Source organism: Sapajus apella, unplaced genomic scaffold (assembly GCF_009761245.1).
Source record: "Sapajus apella isolate SASKATOON/1434 unplaced genomic scaffold, GSC_monkey_1.0 scaffold34, whole genome shotgun sequence".
NCBI lineage: Eukaryota > Metazoa > Chordata > Mammalia > Primates > Cebidae > Sapajus > Sapajus apella.
The window spans coordinates 18,421,205-18,443,985 of record NW_022436974.1 but is presented as its reverse complement, the minus strand read 5'-3'; the positions used below and the strand labels follow the sequence as shown (position 1 = coordinate 18,443,985).

General features: G+C 37.3%; 1 protein-coding gene across 1 annotated transcript; it reads left to right on the top strand.

The window, feature by feature from the left end:
* Positions 1–485: 485 nt before the first annotated feature.
* Positions 486–20,393, top strand: DDIAS (DNA damage induced apoptosis suppressor). Its single transcript, XM_032295887.1, has 5 exons — positions 486–548; positions 1,854–1,982; positions 13,464–13,625; positions 14,531–14,648; positions 16,491–20,393. The coding sequence occupies exons 2-5, from the start codon at positions 1,870–1,872 to the stop codon at positions 19,098–19,100; spliced, it is 3,003 nt and encodes a 1,000-aa protein (XP_032151778.1). The 5' UTR covers positions 486–548; positions 1,854–1,869; the 3' UTR covers positions 19,101–20,393.
* The last annotated feature ends 2,388 nt before the right edge of the window (positions 20,394–22,781 follow it).

Below are 22,781 nucleotides of genomic sequence, written 5' to 3'. Positions count from 1 at the left end.
CTAATTTCAATTTTGTTCCATCTCAGAATAGGGAGACCCAACAAGAGGGAGAGAGATGGTGGGTCAGTCAGAACATATATTTATAGATTAAATTCGTTTTATACAGGTGCAGTCTGTGGCACCCCAAAACAATTACAAGAGTAACATCAAAGATCACTGATCACAAGTCACCATCAGATATAATAAAAACGAAAACTTTTGAAATATTGTGAGAATTACCAAAATGTGACAGATGGAAAGTGAACACATGCTGTTGGAAAAATGGGCTTGCTTGACACAGGATTGCCGTAAACCTTCCATTTGTAAAAAATGCAATATTTGTGAAGCATAATAAAGTGAAGTATAATAAAAGGAGATATGTCTGTATTTTATTTTTTTACTTCTCTGTTTTTTTGTTGTTGTTGTTTGTCTGTTTGTTTTTTAGAGATAGAGTCTTGCTCTGTTACCCAGGCTAGAGTGCCATGACGAATCATAGCTCACTGTGGCCTAGATCCCCCTGGGATCAAGTGATCTTCCTGCCTTAGCCTCCACAGTAGCTGGTACTACAGGTACGTGCCACCACACTCAGCTAATTCTCTTATATTTTTTGTAGAGACAGTGTCTCTCTGTGTTTCCCAGGCTAGTCTCGAACTCCTGGGCTGAAGTGATCCTCCCACCTCAGTCTCCCAGAATGCTGAGATTACAGGCATGAGCCACCACACCTGGCCTTCTTGATGTGTTTTATACAAGAATATTAAAACACTTTGAGTTATCCTTTGACATGTAACATTTTGCTTTTTCTGTTTTCTCTCAAGATGTATAAAATGAGCACATTGAAATCTAATAAAGCAATAACCGTTTCTACCAATTTAGTTCTTTAAAGGTTTCATGTAAGTTCATGTACCAATGGAATATACCTTATCTGAAATTTCTGGGTCCAGAGGTGTTGTGAATTTTGGATTTTGGAATATTTGCATATAATTAATGAGATATCTTAGGAATGGGACCCAAATCTAAACATAAATTTTGTCTGTTTCATGTACATCTTATATACATAACCCGAAGATAATTTTAGACAATACTCTTTTTTTTTTTTTTTTTTGAGACAGAGTTTGTTCTTGTTGCTGAGGCTGGAGTGCTGTGGTGCAATCTTGGCTCACTGCAACCTCTGCCTCCCAGTTTCAAGCAATTCTCCTGCCTCAGCCTCCCAAGTATCTGGTATTACAGGCGCCCACCACCATGCCCGGCTAATTTTTGTATTTTTAGTAGACATGGGGGTTTCACCATGTTGGCCAGGCCTGTCTCGAACTCTTGACCTCAGGTGATCCGCCTGCCTCAGCCTCCCATAGTGCTGAGATTACAGGCATGAGCCGCCGCAACTGGCCACAATACTTTTAATAATTTAGTGCATGAAACAAAGTTTGTGTTAAGTACTTATGTGTGGAATTTTGATTTGTGCCATCATGGCAGCACTCAAAAAATTTCAGATTCTGAGTTTTGAACTTTCAGATTGAAGATGTTCAGCCTGTAATTTCCTTCATATTGATGGTAGGCACAAGTTTTTTATCTTTTTGTAAAGGTGTGAAACAAGTTAAATGACATCTTTCCTGAATTTCTGGGATGGCGCATTTATTAAGAAACAGGATATAAGAATTTGCTTAAGCCATTCTGTTTTAAATCTGATTTTCTTCCTATTAATATTTTAAGCAGAAAAAAAATTAATTATCTGATACATTAGTACCACCTTTACTTTGAAAGAGAAACAAATGACATCTGTTAGCTTAGCCATGGAGGTTAAGTGGTTTTCCTAAGAAATGAATATGCACTGCAATGAATGATTTGCCAGTCATCTCAATGACTATTTTGTTTTGCAGGCCACAGTGTGAACATATGAATAGAAGAAGAAAATTTCTTCTTGCCTCAGTACTTGCTCTCCAGAATTCAAGTTTTATATATCCATCATGTCAGAAGTGCTTATCGAGGTTAATCGTAGTCTCCAAAAGGTAAAAATAAAGGCTGTAAGTGAGAGAGGAAATATAAGTGCACACTGTAGATTTCCTGTGGCTCAAGGACAGTGGCCAAATTTACCAAACCAGGACATTAGATTCTCTTATGGGTTGGTTCCTCTGTAAATCCCAGAACAGATTTCACTGCTAATCATCTATTATTAGAGAAAAGTTTTAAGTTACTGTCAACTCCTTTGATAAATACCTGGCTCAAGGAAGAAAAATAACTTATCAGAGAGTAAGTCCCAATATCGGTACAAAACATAGTCCATTTCTGGGATATCCCTGGGAATAATATAGGAGGCTTTTATTGTTTGTTTATTTTTACATGATCCACAGAATAGTTTTTAGTATAAATAAATAAACTCCTTGAGACCAGGGACGATGTTATAGTAATATCTATCCTTTAGCACTAGAAAGGCGTTTGACATATAATTCTTTATTATCATGCTCAGATGCAAAGCCAGCTATATCTGAGAGCCTAAAATCTTCCTCTGATCTTTATAGAGTAGAAGTGAGAGGTTAGATTTGAAGTTTCTCCATAGCACTGTCTCTCTGCATGGAAGAGAAGATAAGAATACTTAGTAAGTAGCTAGAAGTATTTAGGAAAGAGTAGTGTGCCAGCAATATTCCTAACTAGTTTTTTGTCTAGTTAGCATTGAATGGGGAGGCAGAAAGGCATTGGCAGTTCTAACTGACATCTAGACTCTAAGTAATCCTTGAAGTAGTTATTACATTGTTCGTTCATTAAGTCACTCTCTCAAGTACTCACTTATAAGCTCTAAGAGAAAGACCCTGTTTGTGTTATTCATCATTAAATCCTTGGCATCCCTCCTAGGGCTTGGTTCATAGAAAATATTCAACAAATGTTCGTTAAATGAATGAATAAGTGATGGCATTATAGTGTTTAGATTGTCTTAGGCTCACCCATTTTCACTTTCCTGCCTGTCATTTGAAACAACTAAAACCAATGGGCTACTTGCCTTTCATCAGGATCTATACTTAGAAGCAGTGTGGTATACTGTCCTTACTTAATGTTGTCGGATTCTTAGACACCCCAACTTTAAGCAGAATGATGTATAATTAAACCAATTTTTTTATCATCAACGTTATAATGACATTATTTGAGAACTTGCTATAAGTAGTTTTGCTTTAAGTCACAGTATCCAAGAACCTATCACTGACATTAAGTGAGGACTTACTGTAATGGAACAATTTCAAGCTTTAGAGAACACAACAGAGTTGCATGTAGGCTCAGGCACTCATTAACTATGTGACTTAGTGCAAGATATTTAACTTCTGTGAGTCTAATTACTTATTTGTAAAATGGGATAATGGTACCCACAATATGGGATAATTGTAAAGTTAGAGATAATGCACCAAAATGTTCTAATACATAACATATATTAGGATTTCCAAAATGGTAGCTATTATTATTATTATAGTCTATTATAAGTATACTTTACCTTATTACAGGATATTATCATGATTAAAAGCATCATTCTCTGGAACAGATTGCCTGATTCAAATCACAACCCTGCCTGTTATAGCTGTGTGGCCTCAGGCAAGCCATTTTAATTATCTGAGCCTCAAAATGGCTCAGAAAGTGATATCTGCCTCATAGGGTTCTTGTAAGGATTAAATGGATTAATATACATAACATGCCTAGAACACTGTCTGATACATTATCAATAATATAGAGATATAAAGTCTTTTTTAAACTCTTCAGTCATTTATTTTAAAGAAAATCTGCAACAAAAATTTAGGTTGAACAATAATGCCATTGTTACTTATTTAGACTGGTATTATCAATAGACAACATTAGTGAGTGTTTACTGTACAGTAGGCACTGTGCTAGGAGCTTTTTGGACATTATATCTTTTAATACAACAGTCCTATGAAGTGAATGCTATTGTTAATTCCAACCTTTAAAGGAGACAGCTGAAGCTTACCACAAATCATCACACAGCCAACTAGTTAGAGGCAGAAACATATTCAAACCTAAACAATCTGAATTCTGCTTACCTTCATAATCACCATATTACTTCCAAATTAGCAGTGGAATGTGTATTCAGAATGACACCTTCCCCTCTCTTTCTTAGAGCTTAAAATGCTCTGGGAAAGGACTTGTGACTGGACGCTTTCAGAATATAAAACCCATGGCACATAGTCCTTGCCTGTGGAAACATAGTCTATGGGAATATAACCTGTTTTCTGCATATATTACTGAGGGAATGTGTTTAGGGTTTTCGAGGTAAACAATCATATCATAAGCTAACGGTGACAGTTTGACTTCCTCTTTATCAATTTAGATGCCCTTTCTTTCTTTCCCTTGTCTGATGGCATTGGCTAGGACTTCCAGTACTATGTTGAAGAGGAGTGGTGAGTGGGCATCCTTATCTTGTTCCAGTTCTTAGAGGGAATGCTTTCAACTTTTCCCCACTCAGTGTTATATTGGCTGTGGGCTTGTCATAGATGGCTGTTATTACATTGAGGTTTGTCCCTTGTATGCCAATTTTGCTGAAAGTTTTAATCATAAAGGGATACTGGATTTTGGTCAAATGCTTTTTCTGCATCTACTGAAATGATTATGTGATTTTTGTTTTTAAAATTCTGTTTATGTGGTATATCACGTTTATTGACTTGTGTATGTTAAACTGTCCTTGCATCCCTGGTATGAAACCCACTTAATCATAGTAGATTATCTTTTTGATATGTTGTTGGATTAAGTTAGGTAGTATTTTGTTAAGGATTTTAGCATCTATGTTTATTAGGGATATCAGGCTGTAGTTTTCTTTTTTGGTTATGTCATTTCCTGATTTTGGTATTAGAGTGATGCTGGTTTCATGGAATGAATTAGGGAGGGTTCTCTCTTTGTCTGTCTTGTGTAATAGTGTCTAAAGGATTGGTACCAATTCTTCTTTGAATGTCTGGTGGAATTCTGCTGTAAATCCATCTGGTCCTGGACTTTTTTGTTATTGGTGGTAATTTTTTAATTGCCATTTCAATCTTGCTGCTTGTTATTGATCTGTTCAAGGTATCCAGTTCTTCCTGATTTAAGCTAGGAGGGTTGTATTTTTCCAGGAATTTATCCATCTCTTCTAGGTTTACTAGTTTGTGTAAAAGTGTTCATAGTGGCCTTGAATGATCTTTTGTATCTCAATGGTGTCAGTTGTAATATCTTCCATTTTGTTTCTTTATGAGGTTATTGGATTTTCTCTCTTCTTTTCTTGATTAATCTTGCTAATGGTGTATCAATTTTATCTTTTCAAAGAGCCAGGTTTTTGTTTTCATTTATCTTTTGCATTTTTTTGTTGTTTGTTGGTTTCAATTCCATTTAATGCCGCTTTGGTTATTTTGGTTATTTCCTTTCTTCTGCTGGGTTTGGTTTGGTTTGTTCTTGTTCCACTAGTTCCTTGAGGTGTGACCTTAGAATGTCAGTTTGTGCTCTTTCAGTCTTTTTGATGTAGGTATTTAGGGCTGTGAATATTCCTCTTAGCACTACCCTTGCTGTATCCCAGAGGTTCTGATAGGTTGTGTCATTATTGTCGTTCAGTTCGAAGAATTTTTAAATTTCCATCTTATTTCATTTTTGACCCAATGATCATTCAGGAGCACATTATTTAATTTCCATGTATTTTCATGTTTTTGAAGTCTCCTTTTGGAGTTGACTTCCAGTTTTATTTCACTGTGGTCTGAGAAAACGCTCGATATAATTTCAGTTTTCATAAATTTATTGAGGCTCATTTTATGGCCTTCCATATGGTCTATCTTGGAGAAAGTTCCATACACTGTTGATTAGAATGTGTATCTGCAGTTGTTAGATGAAATTTCTGGTATATATGTTAAGTTCATTTGTTCCAAGGCATAGTTTAAATCCATTTTTTCTTTGTTGACTTTCTGTTGTGATGACCTGTCTAGTGCTGTCAGTGTAGTATTGAAGTCCCCCACTATTGTGTTGCTGTCTATCTCATTTGTTAGGTCTATTAGTAATTGTTTTATAAATTTGGGAGCCCCAGTGTTAGGTGCATATATGTTTAGGATTGTGATATTTTCCTGTCGGACAAGGCCTTTTATCATTATATAATGTCCTTTGTCTCTTTTAACTGCTGTTGCTTTAAAGTTTGTTTTGTCTGATATAAGAATAGCTACCCCTGCTTGCTTTTGGTGTCCATTTGCGTAAAACGCCTTTTCCCACTCCTTTACTTTACTTTATGATTATGTGAGTCCTTATGTGTTAGGTGAGTCTCCTGAAAGACACCAGATAGTTGGTTGGTGAGTTCTTATCCATTCTCTTGTTCTGTATCTTTTAAGTGGAGCATCTATACCATTTACATTCAATGTTAGTATTGAGATTTGAGGTACCATTGCATTCATGGTGCTATTTGTTCCCTGTATACCTTGGATTTTTTTGTTTGTTTTGTTTTTGCTTTTTAAATTGTATTTTTGTTTTATAGGTCCTGTGTGATTTATGCCTTAAAGAGATTCTGTTTTTGATGTGTTTTCAGGATTTGTTTCAAGATTTAGAACTCCTTTTACTTTTTGTTTGTTTGTGTTTTTATGGAGTTTCTCTCTTTCACCCAGGCTGGGGTGAAGTGGTGCAATATCGGCTCACTGCAACCTCCACCCCGGGATCAAGGGATTCTCCTGCCTTAGCCTCCTGAGTAGCTGGGATTACAGGTGCCTGCCACCACATCCAGCTAATTTTTGTATTTTTAGTAGAGATGGGGTTTCACCATGTTGGCCAAGCTGATCTCGAACTCCTGACCTTAGGTGATCCACCTGCCTCAGCCTCCCAAAGTGCTAGGATTACATGCGTGAGCCACTGTACCTGGCCTAGCAGTTATTATAGCGGTGGCTTGGTAGTGGCAAATTCTCTCAGCATTTGTCTGTCTGAAAAAAACTATATTTCCTCTTATATGATGCTTAGTTTCACTGGATACAAATTTCTTGGCTGATAATTGTTTTTTTGAGGAGGCTGAAGATAGGGCCCTAATCTCTTCTAGCTTGTAGGGTTTCTGCTGAGAAATCTTGCTGTTAATCTGATAGGTTTTCCTTTATAAATTACCTGGAGCTTTTGTCTCACAACTCCTAAGATTCTTTCCTTTATCTTAACTTTAGATAACCTGATGACAATGTGCCTTATGCGATGATCTTTTTGTGATGAATTTCCTGAATGTTTTTTGTGTTCCTGTATTTGGATGTCTAGGCCTCTAGCAAGGCCAGGGAAGTTTTCCTCAGTTATTCCCCCAAATATGTTTTACAAACTGTTAGATTTATCTTCTTCCTCAGAAACATTGATTATTCTTAGGTTTGGCCATTTAACATAATCCCAGACTTCTTGGAGGCTTTGTTCATATTTTCTTATTCTTTCTTTTTTGTGTTTGTTGGATTGGGTTAATTCCAAGATCTTGTCTTCAAGGTCTGAATTTCTTTGTTCTACTTGTTCATTTATATTGCTGAGACTATCCAGAGCATTTTGCATTTCTATAAGTGTGTGCAGTGTTTCCTGAAGTGTTGTTTTTCTTGATGCTATCTATTTCCTTGAATATTTCTCCCTTCGCTTCTTGTATCATTTTTTGGATTTCCTTGCATTGGGCTTTGCCTTTCTTTGGTAACTCTCTACTTAGTTTAATAACTAGCCTTCTGAATTCTTTTTCAGGTAAAATCAGGGGTTTCTTACTGGTTTGGATCCACTGCGATGAGCTAGTGTGATTTTTTTTGTAGGTGTTAAAGAGCCTTGTTTTGTCTTATTACCAGAGTTGATTTTCTGGTTCCTTCTCATTTGGGTAGGCTCTGTCAGAGGGAAGGTCTGGGGCTGAAGGCTGTTGTTCAGATTTTTTTGTCCCACGAGACATTTCCTTGATGTAATACTCTCCCCCTTTTCCTATGGATGTGGCTTCCTGTGAGCCGAGCTGCAGTAATTGTTATCTCTTTTCTGGGTTTAGCCATCCAGCAAGTCTAGCTGGCTCAGGGCTAGTACTGGGGGGTTGTCTGCACAGGATCCTGTGATGTGAACCGTCTATGGGTCTCTCAGCCATGGGTATCAGCATGGTATTTGGGGTGTCTCCTAGGTCCTACAGGAGCAGTCCACTCCCTTCAGAGGGTCTGTGTGTCTTCTTGGGATTCCTGGCTTGTTCTTGCAGTTGTTCTGGAGCTAATATTCATGATATGAGCCTCCGCATGCTGCTCTGTCGGTTTGAGTCGGGGCTGCAATCTAGTTCTGCCTCCCATCTGCCATGATGATCTAAATCCTGGTGCTTATCTTTTCTTGTGTTGTTTTTGCTTTCCCTTTTTCATACTTGGAATCAGCTGTAAGTCAACATAGGAAACAGAAATTCCTCATGTTCAATTCCCCGTTGCTATAGCACAGCAAGTTTATGACAGAGTAGTTCCATGCTCTTACCTTTGCAAAAGATCTTAGAGATACTGAAGAAGAGGCCACTCCCTAAATATTTTCTTTGAACCTGAAATCCTTAGTGACTATAATTATAATAAGTATTTTGTGCTTTATGGAATTAACTTTTTTCTTTTCTTTTTTTTTTTTTTTTTTTTTTTTTTTTGTTTTGTTTTGTTTTTTGTTTTTGTTTTTGTTTTTGTTTTTTTTTGGGACGGAGTTTCGCTCTTGTTACCCAGGCTGGAGTACAATGGCGCGATCTCGGCTCACCGCAACCTCCGCCTCCTGGGTTCAGGCAATTCTCCTGCCTCAGCCTCCTGAGTAGCTGGGATTATAGGCACACGCCACCATGCCCAGCTAATTTTTTTTTTTGTATGTTTAGTAGAGACGGGGTTTCACCGTGTTGACCAGGATGGTCTCGATCTCTTGACCTCGTGATCCACCCACCTCGGCCTCCCAAAGTGCTGGGATTACAGGCTTGAGCCACCCCGCCCGGCAACTTTTTTCTTTTCTTAACCTCCAAGATAAGATCAGTGGTTGTTTTCAATCCATAGGTATTCTCCAGAGCCCTGGGGCTCCATGGAAGTGCTTCTGGAGGGAGATGGGATTAGAGTAATAATAATGCATAGTACTGAGTAGTAGGTAGGACTCCAGGGCCCCCACATTAGTTTCAACAAGATCTCTGTTCTCATCCTTATATTAGTGTTCCAGGTTAAATTTCATTTGAAAGGGGATTTCATTATATAAACATACAGACATAGATATACATCTATAAAAATATATGTGTGCAGAGTTAGTTTGATGCTTCATATGAAGCAATAACTATACATACACACACAATAGTGTATATCTGTACACTCCCAAAAATTATAAACAAGAGAAAGGATTTAGTTATACAGACAAGCTATCCATCCAGCCCAGATAGAAATTGCCCTTCTAGGTGACTAATGGGACCCATAATCCCTTTGAGCCTAGAAATCTGTCTCTAATAACTTTCTTTTCCTAGTTAAAATAGGACTCATCAATCAGAGACTCCCCATCCACTCCCCAATTCCCAACTACCCAAAAAGCTTGTATCATTTACTTAAGCAAGTCAAATTTAATTTCACACAAATAGATCATAGTTTTCTTCTTTTGTGAGAAAAATGATATATGGAAGCGTTAAGAGATATGTTTTTTAAAAATATGTCTGATTACTTTGTGTATATTTAATCTGGGTCTATAAACTTGGAAAGGGATGTTATATAATCATATAGTCAGGATATTCTTAAACTGGAATCTGTGGATACATTATAAGTGTGTATGAATCCTCCGGTCCCCAAAATATGTAGAATATTGTGTTCATATATGTTTTTTGGGGAAAGAAAGTGACTCCATTTCTTTCATCAGATTTTTTAAGGTTTTCAAGACCAAGAAAACATTAAGGATTACTTATCTCACTAATTCTTCCGCATCTGGGATATATATAAGTACTCTAGAAAAATAAACAAATGAGGCTGGGCTCAGTAGCTCACACCTATAATCCCAGCACTTTGGGAGGCCAAGATAGGAGGATTGCTTGAGTCAAAAGTTTGAGACCAGCCTGAGAAACATAGTGAGACCTATCCTCTACCAAAAATAAACAAAATTAGCCAGGCAGCGTGGCATATGCCTGTACTCCCAGCTGCTCAGGAGGCTGAGGTGGGAGGATCGCATGGGCCCAAGAGGTCAAGGCTGCAGTGAGCTGAGATCATACCATTGTACTCCAGCCTGGGCAACAAAGCAAGACCCTGTCTCAAAAAAACAAATAAATAAAAATTTTAAAATAAACAAATGAAACTTGGTGTTTTAACTGGGATCAAACAAAAAAGATAGCAAATTACAGCTATTATTTCAGATAGGTACTTTCAGAGGCTCCTTGAGCGCAAATCTATTTTCATAATTCTAAGGCATTATTTGCCTTTTCGCTCTGAGCCTCTCATGAGTGCATAATGGAGTTTCCCAGAGGCTATATGACATATAATATCACAACAGATTGAGCAGAGAAGCAGATACGAGAATCCAGCTGTCTTTTTATGAAATCAGATGCTAAAGAGATTTGCAAAATGTAAAACAATGCTGGTCTCTTCTTACTAATTTTTAAAATTTGAAAAACAACTTTTTCATAAAAATATGTTTTTATGTTAACCGTGTAATGGGTCTGTTTTTTTAATTAATAAATTTTTTTAGATTTCTCAGTTTTAATTTACTTTCATTTAATTTCTCATTTCATGAGAAAAAGAGATAGAGACCAGGTGTGGTGACTCACGCCTGTAATCTCAACACTTTGGGAGGCTGAGACAAGAGAATCACTTAAGCCTTGGAGTTCAAGACTAGTCTGGGCAACATAATGAGACCCCCATTTATACAAAAAAAAATTTTTAATTAGCCAACATGGTGGCACATGTCTGTGGTCCCAGCTACTCAGAAGGCTGAGGGATGAGGATCTCTTGAGCCCACGAGTTTGAGGTTACAGTAAGTTATGATAACATCACTGCACTCCAGCCTGGGCAGCAGAGTGAGGTGAGACCCTGTCTCAAAACAAACCAAAAATATATATATAGACAAATATAAGATGAACAAGTAAATTCTGTGGATCTTAAGTACAGCATGAGTGGTAACGGATGACGTGTTAAATAATTTGACCATGGTAATCATTACACAGTGTGTATGTATTTCAAGTGATCATGTTGTATACCTTGAATATATACAATATTTTGGCAAGTACTTTTTTTTTTTTTGAGACAGGGTCCACCTCTGTCACCCAGACTGGAGTTCAGTGGCACTATCGTAGCTCACCACAACCTCTGCCTCCTGGGCTCAAGCACTCCACCCACCTCAGTCTCCCAAGTAACTAGGACCATAGGCACGTGCCACTGTGCTGGTTAATTTTTGTATTTTTTGTAGAGACGCAGTTTTGCCATGTTTCCCAGGCTGGTCTCGAACTTCTGAGCTTGAGCAATCTGCCTGCCACACCCTTCCTAAGTGCTGGGATTACAGGTGTGAGCCACCACACCCGGCCCAAGTAAATATTTTTAAATTGAAAAATATATAGATATTATTCACATAAACAAAAGCTCTTTGGTATTCTCAATAATTTTTTTAAGAGTATAAAGGAGTGCAAGACCAAAAAGTTTGAAAACTGTTATTCTGTAACAAATGACATTTTAGAAATAGGGGTGCCTCCAGAAGTTAAATCAGGGGATGGTGATGTGAATGTGTTGTCTATACCCTTGTTCCTCAAAGTATGGCCTAAGGAACATCTGCATGAGCATCACCTGGGAGTGTATTAAAAATGCAGGACCTTGGGCCTCATCCCAGCTTTCCTGAATCAGAATCTTCATTTTACCAAGATCTCCAGGTGATTTGTATACACATTAATGTTTGAGAAGCTTTAATCTGTATTACACATTACTAACATTATTTCAGTCCACCATCATTCCTAAAAGGGTTAGAGGAAGCTGTATAAATAAATGTCTTCATTATATAAATGTACTTTGTAAAAGTGTATATAGTTTAATATGTAAATGTATTAACACTAATAGACATAATTTTTTGAGGCTATTATTGATACTGTCTTTGCAAGCAGTTCTTTATTTTAACCATTTGGTCTTATAGTTATCATGTCATAATATCAGAACTTCATGATAGGAGTTCAAAGCTTTGGGTTTGGGTCATAAATTTACCAACTTTGTCTTCTCAGATAAAAATTCAAATTTCCCCATGTGTAAATTTTACCTATAAAAATGAAATAATGTATGTTGAAAACATTTTTAAATTTAATGCTAATGCATTTTAATTAGTCTAAGTTTTGCTAGGAATTTTACATTAAACCTGTATGCATTGTTATTGCATAGCCTTTAAAGAACTTCCAATATATATTTTAAACAGTTCATTTCACTAAAATTTGGTACTAAAGGGGTTTTATCCCCTAGTGAGTCAGTTACCCTTAATTCATTCTATGGCTAACCTACAGCACAAACTCCAGCAGATTTGTGTAGGATTCTATGAATGGATTGGTACAGATCCATCCTCAGTATGTCAGAAAAATTATAACAGATGTAATAAAGGTGTCACTTTGACAGCTACAGATTTTGGACTCCCCCTAGTGGCTATCTGGCAACAATCAGATTTATCCAAGCATTTTTCACATTGCTTTCTGTTTGCATTTTGCCACTCTTTTTTAAGATCTTTAGCAACCTGAAGAAAAAACAAAGTTCTAGTATTAGCCATTACCACAAGATGTTTTTAGGTGCTTGTTCTATTTCAAAAAAATTTTGATACTATTCTGTCTATTAAACTTAACATAACTTGGGGGGATTAAGAACATGATAGATGGAAATCAGAGTTACAATACATTGCAAACTAGAAAAGAAGGAAACAGTATAAGTGACAATAATCATCACAATACTTCATATAGTTATGAGGGAGAAGCAGACTAACACTAATTTCGCAATATTTGCACTAGACCCTTTATTTTGTCTATTTTAATCCTCCTTCAGCTCTGGACTTTATAGATGAAGAAATCAAGAATTTAGTAACTGTCAGACAATGAGCACATGGCAATAGAGTTACACTGTCATGTAGATGTATACTTTTTCACTGGAAAGCCCTTGGCCATCATTACAGATTATCTTAAAAACAAGTTAAATTGCATGGCTTTCATATCTAATTTTATAATCTGATAAGTTATCAACATATTCCAATAAATTAATTTTCATTATTGTGAGAAAATGCAATTAAGTGCTTTGCGTATAAATATGTATTAAATATTTTGAAATTTACTTTTCATCCTCTCCTTCATGCACATTTTCTTTTCATTTTCTATCAATTTAGTATGTATATCTGTCAACTTAGAGCTATTTAATTTAAATCAGTAAAGCTAACTATTCTGAATAGAGAAATTTAAAAGAAATTGATCTGAAAGAGTTTAAGAAGAATGTGAGTTCTATGGGAGCATTTGTACAGAAAATGTTATTTTAAATTTTTACTGTTCTGGATTTTTCATCATATGAAAAAAACACTTAATGATTATCTCCACACTTTTTTCCCCACTTTTTTAGGTCTAATTGCCCAAAATGTGGCTCCACTGGTGAATCTGGAAATGCCAATTACAGATACAAACTTTCTTTAAAAGTTGCAGAATCAAACAAATTGTATGTTATTACTGTATTTGGAAGTTGCTTAGATACATTTTTTGGTCTTACTGCCACTGGTTTGCACAGGTAAGAATACTTAAAACATTCTTTTTCCTAGCTGCCCTTAGAATTTGAAGATACAAATTTATAAGGCAATATGCATTTTTGTGAAAAGATGATCATTCAACCTCAGACGACCAGTTCCCTTTAAAAGACTAGCAAGTAAGAAAGTTGTTTGTTTCCTGAATACATACTGTGATTATGTTAAAACAGTCTCCTTTTATTCAGGGTAACTAATCTGTAATTTGAATATTAAATTATAAATCTCTAATCCAAGTTAGAGAAATAGAGGGTAAGAAAGTAACATCATTTCAAATTGAAGAATTATCCAAATTGAAGTTGGCATTCAAATGGTTAGGTTCCCCTGAGGCAGGAGAAGCTATTTGAGGGAATATTTGCATATCAGAAATTGAAATCTTCTTATTTTTTATCTGTATTATAACTTCATTTGCATAGTTTGACCTTTAAGACATTGTCCTGAGAATATAAGAATAAGCAATTAAAGCTTTTCTTCCCTCTCAGTCTTCTGCCCTGCTCCCCTAATCACTTGCAAGAAATCTCTGTCCACTTTTTTGTGATTGTGACAATAAAAGGACTACAACCAGGATTATCAGAGAAAAGGGAAGACTTTTTCCTGCTTTGAAGTAAAGGGCTAGAGAGCCCATCACTATTCCCTCTGCTGCTTTTATTTTTCCCTATAATCATTGCCAGACCTGATGGTTAGGCAGATATCTACTTTACTCACACTTGATTAATTGATTTTGTTGAGTTTTCTGTGCTATGAGAAACTAGAGAGAACAAACTACATAGCTCTTAAAGTGACTTTTTTTTCTCTATAAAAGGTTCATGCTGCATTTTCAAACTAATTGTGTCTCTGACTTTATAGCATGATTAAATTTCAAAGTTTATTCACATTTTTTTTTTCAATCAAGGTACATTCAGGATCCTAATACAATTCCAGAAACACTGGACAATGCTACAACTCAGGATCTATTAACTAAAGCAGTTGAAACTTGCTTTGTTGGACAAAGCTTTATTTTTGGAGTGACGGTAATTGAGACTGGCTTTCCTTTTAATAATTTGTTAATATTTCCATTGTAATGAATTATGTGAATTTTATAAATAGTTGTTAGGAGTTATGTAAATGTGAAGGCCTGTAGAAACACTTTAAACTATGTAAAAATAGCCTATAGGTGGTCTGTTAAAACACCATGGGTAGCAACTTCCTCTTTCAAAAGTCAGGGAAGCCTACTTCAAATGCTTTCAGAGCTTAAAATATATAAATTTATTATATATTTAGAAATGTTAGCTATTTGATTTTTGGTATTTAGTATTTATTTTGCCCTCCAGATTTTATTCAAAATTCTGTAGTAAAACTTGGGTCAATTCTCTAGCTTTTTAATTCTGTCATCTCTAAAAAGAGAATAATGGAACACTGAAGGCAAAGTATCTTAAAACTATATTAAGAAGGATGCTCTTTAATTATAAAAATGACTGTAGAAGACGTTAAAAGAATGTATTGACTTTGAAGGTGTTAAAAACACACGCTTTGAATGAAGAGATGCCCAAACAGGCTTTGTGTGAGCCAATAAAATGGCTGTTTATTCACCTGGGTACAGGTGGGCTAAGGCCGAAAAGGGTGTTAGCGAAGGGCAATGGGATAGGAGTTGGTTTTACAGGTTTGGGGTGAGCAGTGGGAAGTTACAGAGTAAGGTAAATTTCAGTGGTGGGAGTAGGGACAAGGAGTATACATTAACATATTCAGTTACAATGGCCAGTGGGATAAGAGTAGTTAAGATGGCAGGGTGGGGTGAGGGGAAGCTTATGTCAGGGGAATCTCCCCTGTGGGCCATCAGGGATAATGGCAAACACAGGGTAGAGGGGTGGTGATCTGCCAAGGCAGGCAGGACTTTAGACTTTCAAGGTCTGGGCTTGCACATGGAGGCCTGACAGAAGGAGTAATAGTTTTCTGTCTCATCTATGCTAAAGGGAACACAGAGACATTTTTTCTACACTGGAATCAGGGTTTTAAAAGAGGGAATAAAGGACTCCATAATAGAATAGTAAGAAAAATCCAAAGGGAAGGTAGAATCAACAGCTACAGAGCTTTACTTTGTTAAAATCGTAAGCAGTTCTTTTCTCTCCTCTCTTCTTTTGCCCTCCCCCTTTTTCCCCTCCCCTCCTCTCTTTCTTAACTAATGAGAAATATAAGTTGCCATTTATTGAGCCACTGTTATTTTCTAAGCATTGTGCAGTTTTCCATTTTATTGCTAAACAGTAATCCTGTATTTTTATATTTAATTTATCAATGAGAAAAATAAGACTCAGAGAGGTTAAATAAATTGTCCGGTGTCTCAACACTACTAGTAAATGCTGGAACTAGAATTTCTTCAAATCAATTTAAAGCTCTTTAAGGTTTATATTCTCTTAAATATGGTACTTTGCCTATAACACTAACAGAATTGAAATTGGAATTGAAGGCTGGGAGTAATAGTTGTATCTATTTTAACCTTTTAAATCTGTTTATTTTAGTTTAGTTTAGTTTTGAGACAGCGTCTCACTCTGTCACCCTGGCTAGAGTGCAGTGGCAAGATCATGGCTCACCGTAGCCCTGATCTCCCTAGGCTCTAGTGATCCTCCCACCTCAGCCCCGAGTAGCTGAGACTGCAGGTGCATGCCACCATGCCCAGCTAATTTTTGTGGGTTTTTTTGTAGAGACGGGCTTCACCATGTTGCCCAGTTTGCTGAGGCTCAAGTGATCTGCCTGCCTCAGCCTCTCAATGTGCTGGGATTACAGGAATGAGCCACTGCACCTAGCTAAATCTTTGTTTCATATTTAAGTAAAAGGAAGAAAATTTTTTTCTTATTTAAATTTCTTTACTACTTTCACAGAATTTTGAAAACCAGTCTGGACAAGGTTCAGAGGACAATAACTACTTACAGCAATGCTCTGTCTACAAAAGAAAACCCAAAGCACTAGTCGCTTGTCAGATCGTTCTACCAGACCCAGACGTTGCAGGCTTTACTGTCTTTGACTACTTCTATCAACTTTTGCAGACTTTTAATTTCAGGAAACTTCATTGTGACTCTCAGGCACCTAATAGTAACTTACTTGCTTTAGATCACTCAAGTAGTGATCTCAGCAGCATACATACTCCTGACAGCACTTCTTATTTTTTCAAGTCCTGCAGCAAGGATACTTGTTCAAAATTCTGGCCGCCATCACTTGAATTCAGTTCCATTGTTTCACAGCTAACAGATGATGATTTTTCAGCTTCAGAACAAGATAAGGCCTTTGGTACTCTTCGCCAGAACAGAAAATCCATCTCCGTTGCAGAGGCCGCTGGTTTCAATAGCTGCCATGATCCTATTCAGGATTCATGGAGCCTTGTTTCATATATGGATAAAAAGAGTACAGCAGAAAAGTTGGGTCAAGAACTTGGCTTACAAGCTAAGGAGCTGAGTACAGTTCACAGCAGTCATCATGAAACTGGAGTTAATGACTCTTTGAAAATGCAAGAGCCCCTTGAGTCAAGTAATGCAGATTCCTTCCACAGTACAGTGGAAATTAAAAACAGGTCGCAGCATGAGCCACCATGTTTCCAGCATCATGGTATAGATACTCCCACTAGCCTTCAAAAGAGATCTGCATGTTGTTCACCTTCGTTACTCAGACTTGAAGAGACAGCCAGCAGTTCCGAGGATTGTGACCCTGAAATATGGGATGATCTACCATTCTCTGAAAGTCTGAACAAGTTTCTGGCAGTTCTTGAAAGTGAGATTGCTATAACCCAGGCAGATGTCAGTAGTAGGAAACATCATGTAGATAATGACATCGATAAATTTCATGCAGACCACAGCATGTTATCTGTGACTCCCCAGAGAACTACTGGAGCCCTGCATACACCACCTATAGTTTTAAGATCATCCCAAGCAATAGTCAAAGCAAACTCTGGCAAAGATAACTTTTTTTTCAACTGTAAAGTAAATCTAAGTCCCAGTGTTGAAAAGGAGTCACAACCAGATAACAAAGTAGAGGCTGTCTCTGTAAATCATAATGGAAGAGGTATGTCAGAATATTTTCTACCAAAACTGTCAGCTCTGTTTTCATCTTCAGAAGATTTAGAATCAACAGTTACTCTTAAGACTATAAGAATCTCACCACACAGTGATGAAATTCTACTTAGGCCCATTACTTCAGAGAGTGACCATTCTAGTCTAAATAAATACTTGAATGGACGTGGAGAAAAATTACTTTCAGAAATGAATGAAAAGTTGACAGCTCTGTGTTGTAGGAAGTATAATGATGTGTCTGATCTTTGCAAATTAGAAAATAAACAATATTATAGGTGGCCAAAGAACCAAGATGACAGTTTTACAATTTGCAGGAAACTTACATATCCTTTAGAATCTCTTTGCAGTAATCCAAATAGAAGTACAAATACGTTGAAAGACATCCCTTGTGGACATATCACTAACAACTTAACACAGAGCAATTCAATTGGCCGTCAAGGTAGCTATGATGCCTCTGCTGACCTCTTTGATGATATTGCTAAAGAAATGGACATTGCAACAGAGATTACCAAAAAATCACAGGATAGTTTGTTACAGTGGGGAATGTCTTTGCCAGAAAGTCATCCTTCAGAGTCTGATTTTTCACTGAGGTCACTTTCTGAAGACTTCATCCAACCTTCACAGAAGTTATCCTTGCAAAACCCATCTGACTCTAGGCATTCAAGAACAAGCTCTCCAACACCTCATTTTCAATCAGATTCAGAATATAACTTTGAAAATAGTCAAGACTTTGTTCCGTGTTCACAGTCAACTCCAATTTCAGGGTTCCACCAAACTAGAATTCATGGGATAAACAGAGCTTTCAAAAAAATACCTGTATTTTATTCGGATCTTGATGCTAACTATGAAAAAATAAGGATTATTCCTGAAAATGACAAACAGCAAGCCAGCCCAAGCTGTCCAAAATATATAAAAACACCTAGCCAGAAAATCAGAAGCCCTGTTATATCTGGTATATCACAAACAGAAGTTTTCAACCACCATCCTTTAGCTAAGTGCCATGAAACTGATAGTGACGAATGGGTCCCTCCTACCACACAAAAAATATTTCCTTCAGATATGCTTGGATTCCAAGTCATAGGTCTAGGGAAATCCCTTGCTGCCCATCATTTCCCTGATCAACAAGACTTAGCAAGAAAGAAACTGAAACATATTAGACAAGGAACCAAAAGAGGTTTAATTAAGAAGAAATTAAAGAAGGTGCTTGCAGCAATAGTTACCAAAGAGAATACTCCTAAATATAACTATAAAAGTTCAAGCTGGATTTCTAAATGTCCAGACGTTCAAGTCTTAGAAACACCTCAGCTGCACCCTATTCTTGGACTTAATTCTTGTTCAGAAGTCAAATGTTGCCTTCCATTTTCAGAAAAAGGCTCACCTTCAGTGTGTGAAACTAAAAGTGCTTGGTCGCCTGAATTGTTTTCATAAAAAGTCACCTGAACCCAATTCCTGAACTTTTAGATCTGTTTGGAAATGTTTGCCTTTGGTGGTATGGAAAGCATTCTTTACATTTTGAAGACTTGGAGAGAGACAAATTGAAAAGGGGACTGTGCTGAGTGCTACTGTGCCTTTTAAAATATAATGCCATTATTTTCCCCAGGGTTTTATCTAGTATGCTATGATTACATAATTGAGTGCTTTATTTTATACTGTTTATTGTACTTTAATAATATTAAGATTGTTTTCTGAAAGTATTAATATTTGTTAAAATCACATATACATCCAGAAATAAAGCCATTGCAAATCAAAACTTAGTCTTTCTTAATTCAGCTCAGACCAGAAAATGCCTGCTATATTATAGGCCAGCGAGTGTGCTGAGTTTGGGATAGAAAGCTACAAGATCGCTGATCTCAAAATAATTTAATCTGCTGGATAAGACAGATATATAAAAATAATTTCAGTACAATGGAGAAAATGGAATGATATGGGTTTGTAATGGGCATGACAAACGTTTACGTTGCTATGGGAGTATGGAAGAAAAGCAGTTAACCCATCGGAGAGCTGAGGGTAAGAAGAAACGTTAAAAAAAAATTACTATTTAGAAGTTATATGTGAAACTGTTACTATTTTATTTAATAACTATACATTGAATGTCTACTCTACATGCGAAGCACCATGCTTAGTGCTGGAAACTGAAGATAAAAAGCCCCTTCCCTCAAACTCTTGATCAGTTGGAGTAATCAGGCAATTAGAATCTGGTTAAGTTCTATGATAGGAGATAAGCTCGGGGTGCTAATAGGAACAAAAATGAAAAGAAATTTTCAGACACTCAAGTCTTAGCAACAGCTCTACTGCACCCTGTGAAATCTTTCACATATCCCTGGTCAGGTTCCTTTGCCATTCCCAACAACAACCATTCCAAAACAACACTTCCTTCATGCTGCAAACCAGCTGCCACTCTCCCTGCCTCCTACTTCATGGAGAATATTGAGATCACCTGATATTTTCTCAACTTCCCACTACCATACCTACCCACATGTCTGTATATGTACTCACCCACAGCTGCTTTCCTCTAGTCATAGAAAATGGTACTCACCATCTAAGTGCTAATCTTTCCATTTAGACTATTGACCTATCTATCTTTAGACAAAGATAGGTGTAAACCTATCTTTGAACTCTTGTACCAAATATTCCACATATATTTTTACCTTCTTGCTCTACTGTATCTGTTCCTCCCCACATTTTTTATTTTGAAAATTTACAAACAGAAAAGTTGAAAGAGGCTGGACGCGGTGGCTCACGCCTATAATCCCAACAGTTTGAGAGGCCCAGGCAGGCGGATCACTTGAGGTCAGGAGTTTGAGACCAGCCTGGCCAAGACAGTGAAACCTTGTCTCTACTAAAAATACAAAAATTAGCTAGGCATGGTGGCACATGCCTGTAATCCCAGCAACTTGGGAGGCTGAGGCACAAGAATTGCTTGAACCCAGGAGGCAGAGGTTGCAGTGAGTCAAGATTGCGCCACTGCTCTCTAGCCTGGGCGACAGACCAAGACTGTCTCAAAAAAAAAAAAAAAGTTGAAAGGCTACCACAGTGTTATGGTATCTCTATATACCATCTAGATTCAATAATTTTTAACATCTTACCTTTTGCGTTATGTGTGTGTTTGGTTTGTGTGTGTGTATATAGATACAGTTTGGCTTTGCTAAACCATTTAAAGGTCAGTCGCAGACAGGACATTTCACCCCTAAATTCTTCAGTGTAAATTTTCTTAAAGGCTTTTTTCTGCATAGCCACAGTATCATTATCACACCAAGGAAAAATAGCAGTAATTCCCCAATATCATCAAATATTCAGCCCAGTCAAATTTTTCTACTTGTCCCCAAAGTATAATTATTGAAGTTATTTAACCAGAATTTCATCAAGTTTCATCCATCTGTTTTTCTACAACCTCACCTCTTATTTTACATATTAGCTTTATGAAAAAAAAATCAAACCACTGTTTTGTAGAATGCCCCAATTCTTGACTTGTGTGTTTATTTCCTTATACTAACAGTACGTTGTTCCTCTACCCTAGCCCAGTCCCCAAATTTCCTGAAAATTAGGCCTAAAGACTAGATGGGATTCAGGTTTTTTAAATCCTTTTTTAAGAGTAAAGAGTCAGTGGTGGTAAATGAGTTTGCTTTTCCTTCTATCACTACAGACTCAAGAATTTATTTTTCCAGTGAGAAGAACAATAAACCAAGCCCCGTTGCTTATGCCTGTAATCCCAGCACTTTGGGAGACCGAAGCAGGAGGATTGCTTGAGTCCAAGAATTCAAGACCAGCCTGGGTAACATGGCAAGACCTTATCTCTACAAAAAAATCACCAGGTAAGGTGGCACATGCCTGTAGTCCCAGCTACTTGGGAGGCTGAGGTAGGAGGATGGCTTAAACCCAAAAGGTGCAGGTTCTGGTGAGCTGAGATTGCACCTCTGCCCTCCAGCCTGGGTGACCCTGTCTCCAAAAAACTGGTGTATATTTATTGTCCAATCAGTGCATACAAAGATTCTTCTTTCTAAACTGTTTCCTAGTCTTTCAGACTAGGAAGTAGTCTCTGTGTTCTTTTTGTCAGATATGCTATTCCTGGCTAATTTCATATCTCCCTCTGTGATAAAAGAGCAGCAATGCTGTTAGTATTTACAATGTCATGACTTCAGAAACAGCGTTGAACTATATAGATCTTGCCTAAGCAGTTCCAAAATGTCATTTGTTTAATGCTAATTCCTCCTTTATGATGTAGCATCCGTTGTGCTACTGTGAATACTCATTTCCAATGATCTCTCAAAGGTTGCTACTGTACTTCGCTGGTGATTACCAAAAAACCAAGTCACACTCAGAGTGTGCAGGAAAATTAATAATAATCAATTTTCTGGTCATATTTACCATTTGGACTAAATATTGAACATGCCTTCCAACCATGCAGTCTCTTGAACATTCTAGGATGCAATTAGTACTTTCCTAGACTGTGATCTCTTTCAGTGTTTGCTGCACTCTGGAAGGATAGGCAAGAGGCCTGTGGTTAGAGCAAGAAGAGTGGTTTCATTTGTGCAAAGAGTGTCTATTCCTCCATCAGCATGGCTTAATGCCTAATCTGGAAAGTACGGTGTCAGTATCAATTGGAAATTAGAGGATATTGATTGGAAGTGTCCACTGGCATTGTGGACCAGCAGTCTTAAAAGGCCTCAAAGGAGATAGGCATGGTCTGCAGAAGGGGGAAGGGTAACCTTCCTGGTGTCAGTGGTAGGAGGCAGACAGGGTAAATAGCAGCTGCCACTACCCTCACAGACCCGGGAAGGCCAATGCACAGGCCTACACACACAACTCAATCCCAAGGAACAATGGTGACCTTTGGTAGCCACAACCCTGAACTTGTGATAGTCACCTAAAAAATATGTCAGCACCATTCTGGCAGCCCAGCCTTGTAATGTCATATTAAAGAACTATTGCCTCAGCCAATGGGAATGACCCCATTCTCTTAAGACCCAGGTTGATTTCATAGGTGCAAGTCCCAAGCTCCTGACGACACCAAACATGATGTAGAGGGTTGGAGAATGCCTCAAATGGGATAAATGGCACTATCCCAGGCACAAAAGTGAGACTTAGAAAATTAAATCAAGGGAGGCACTT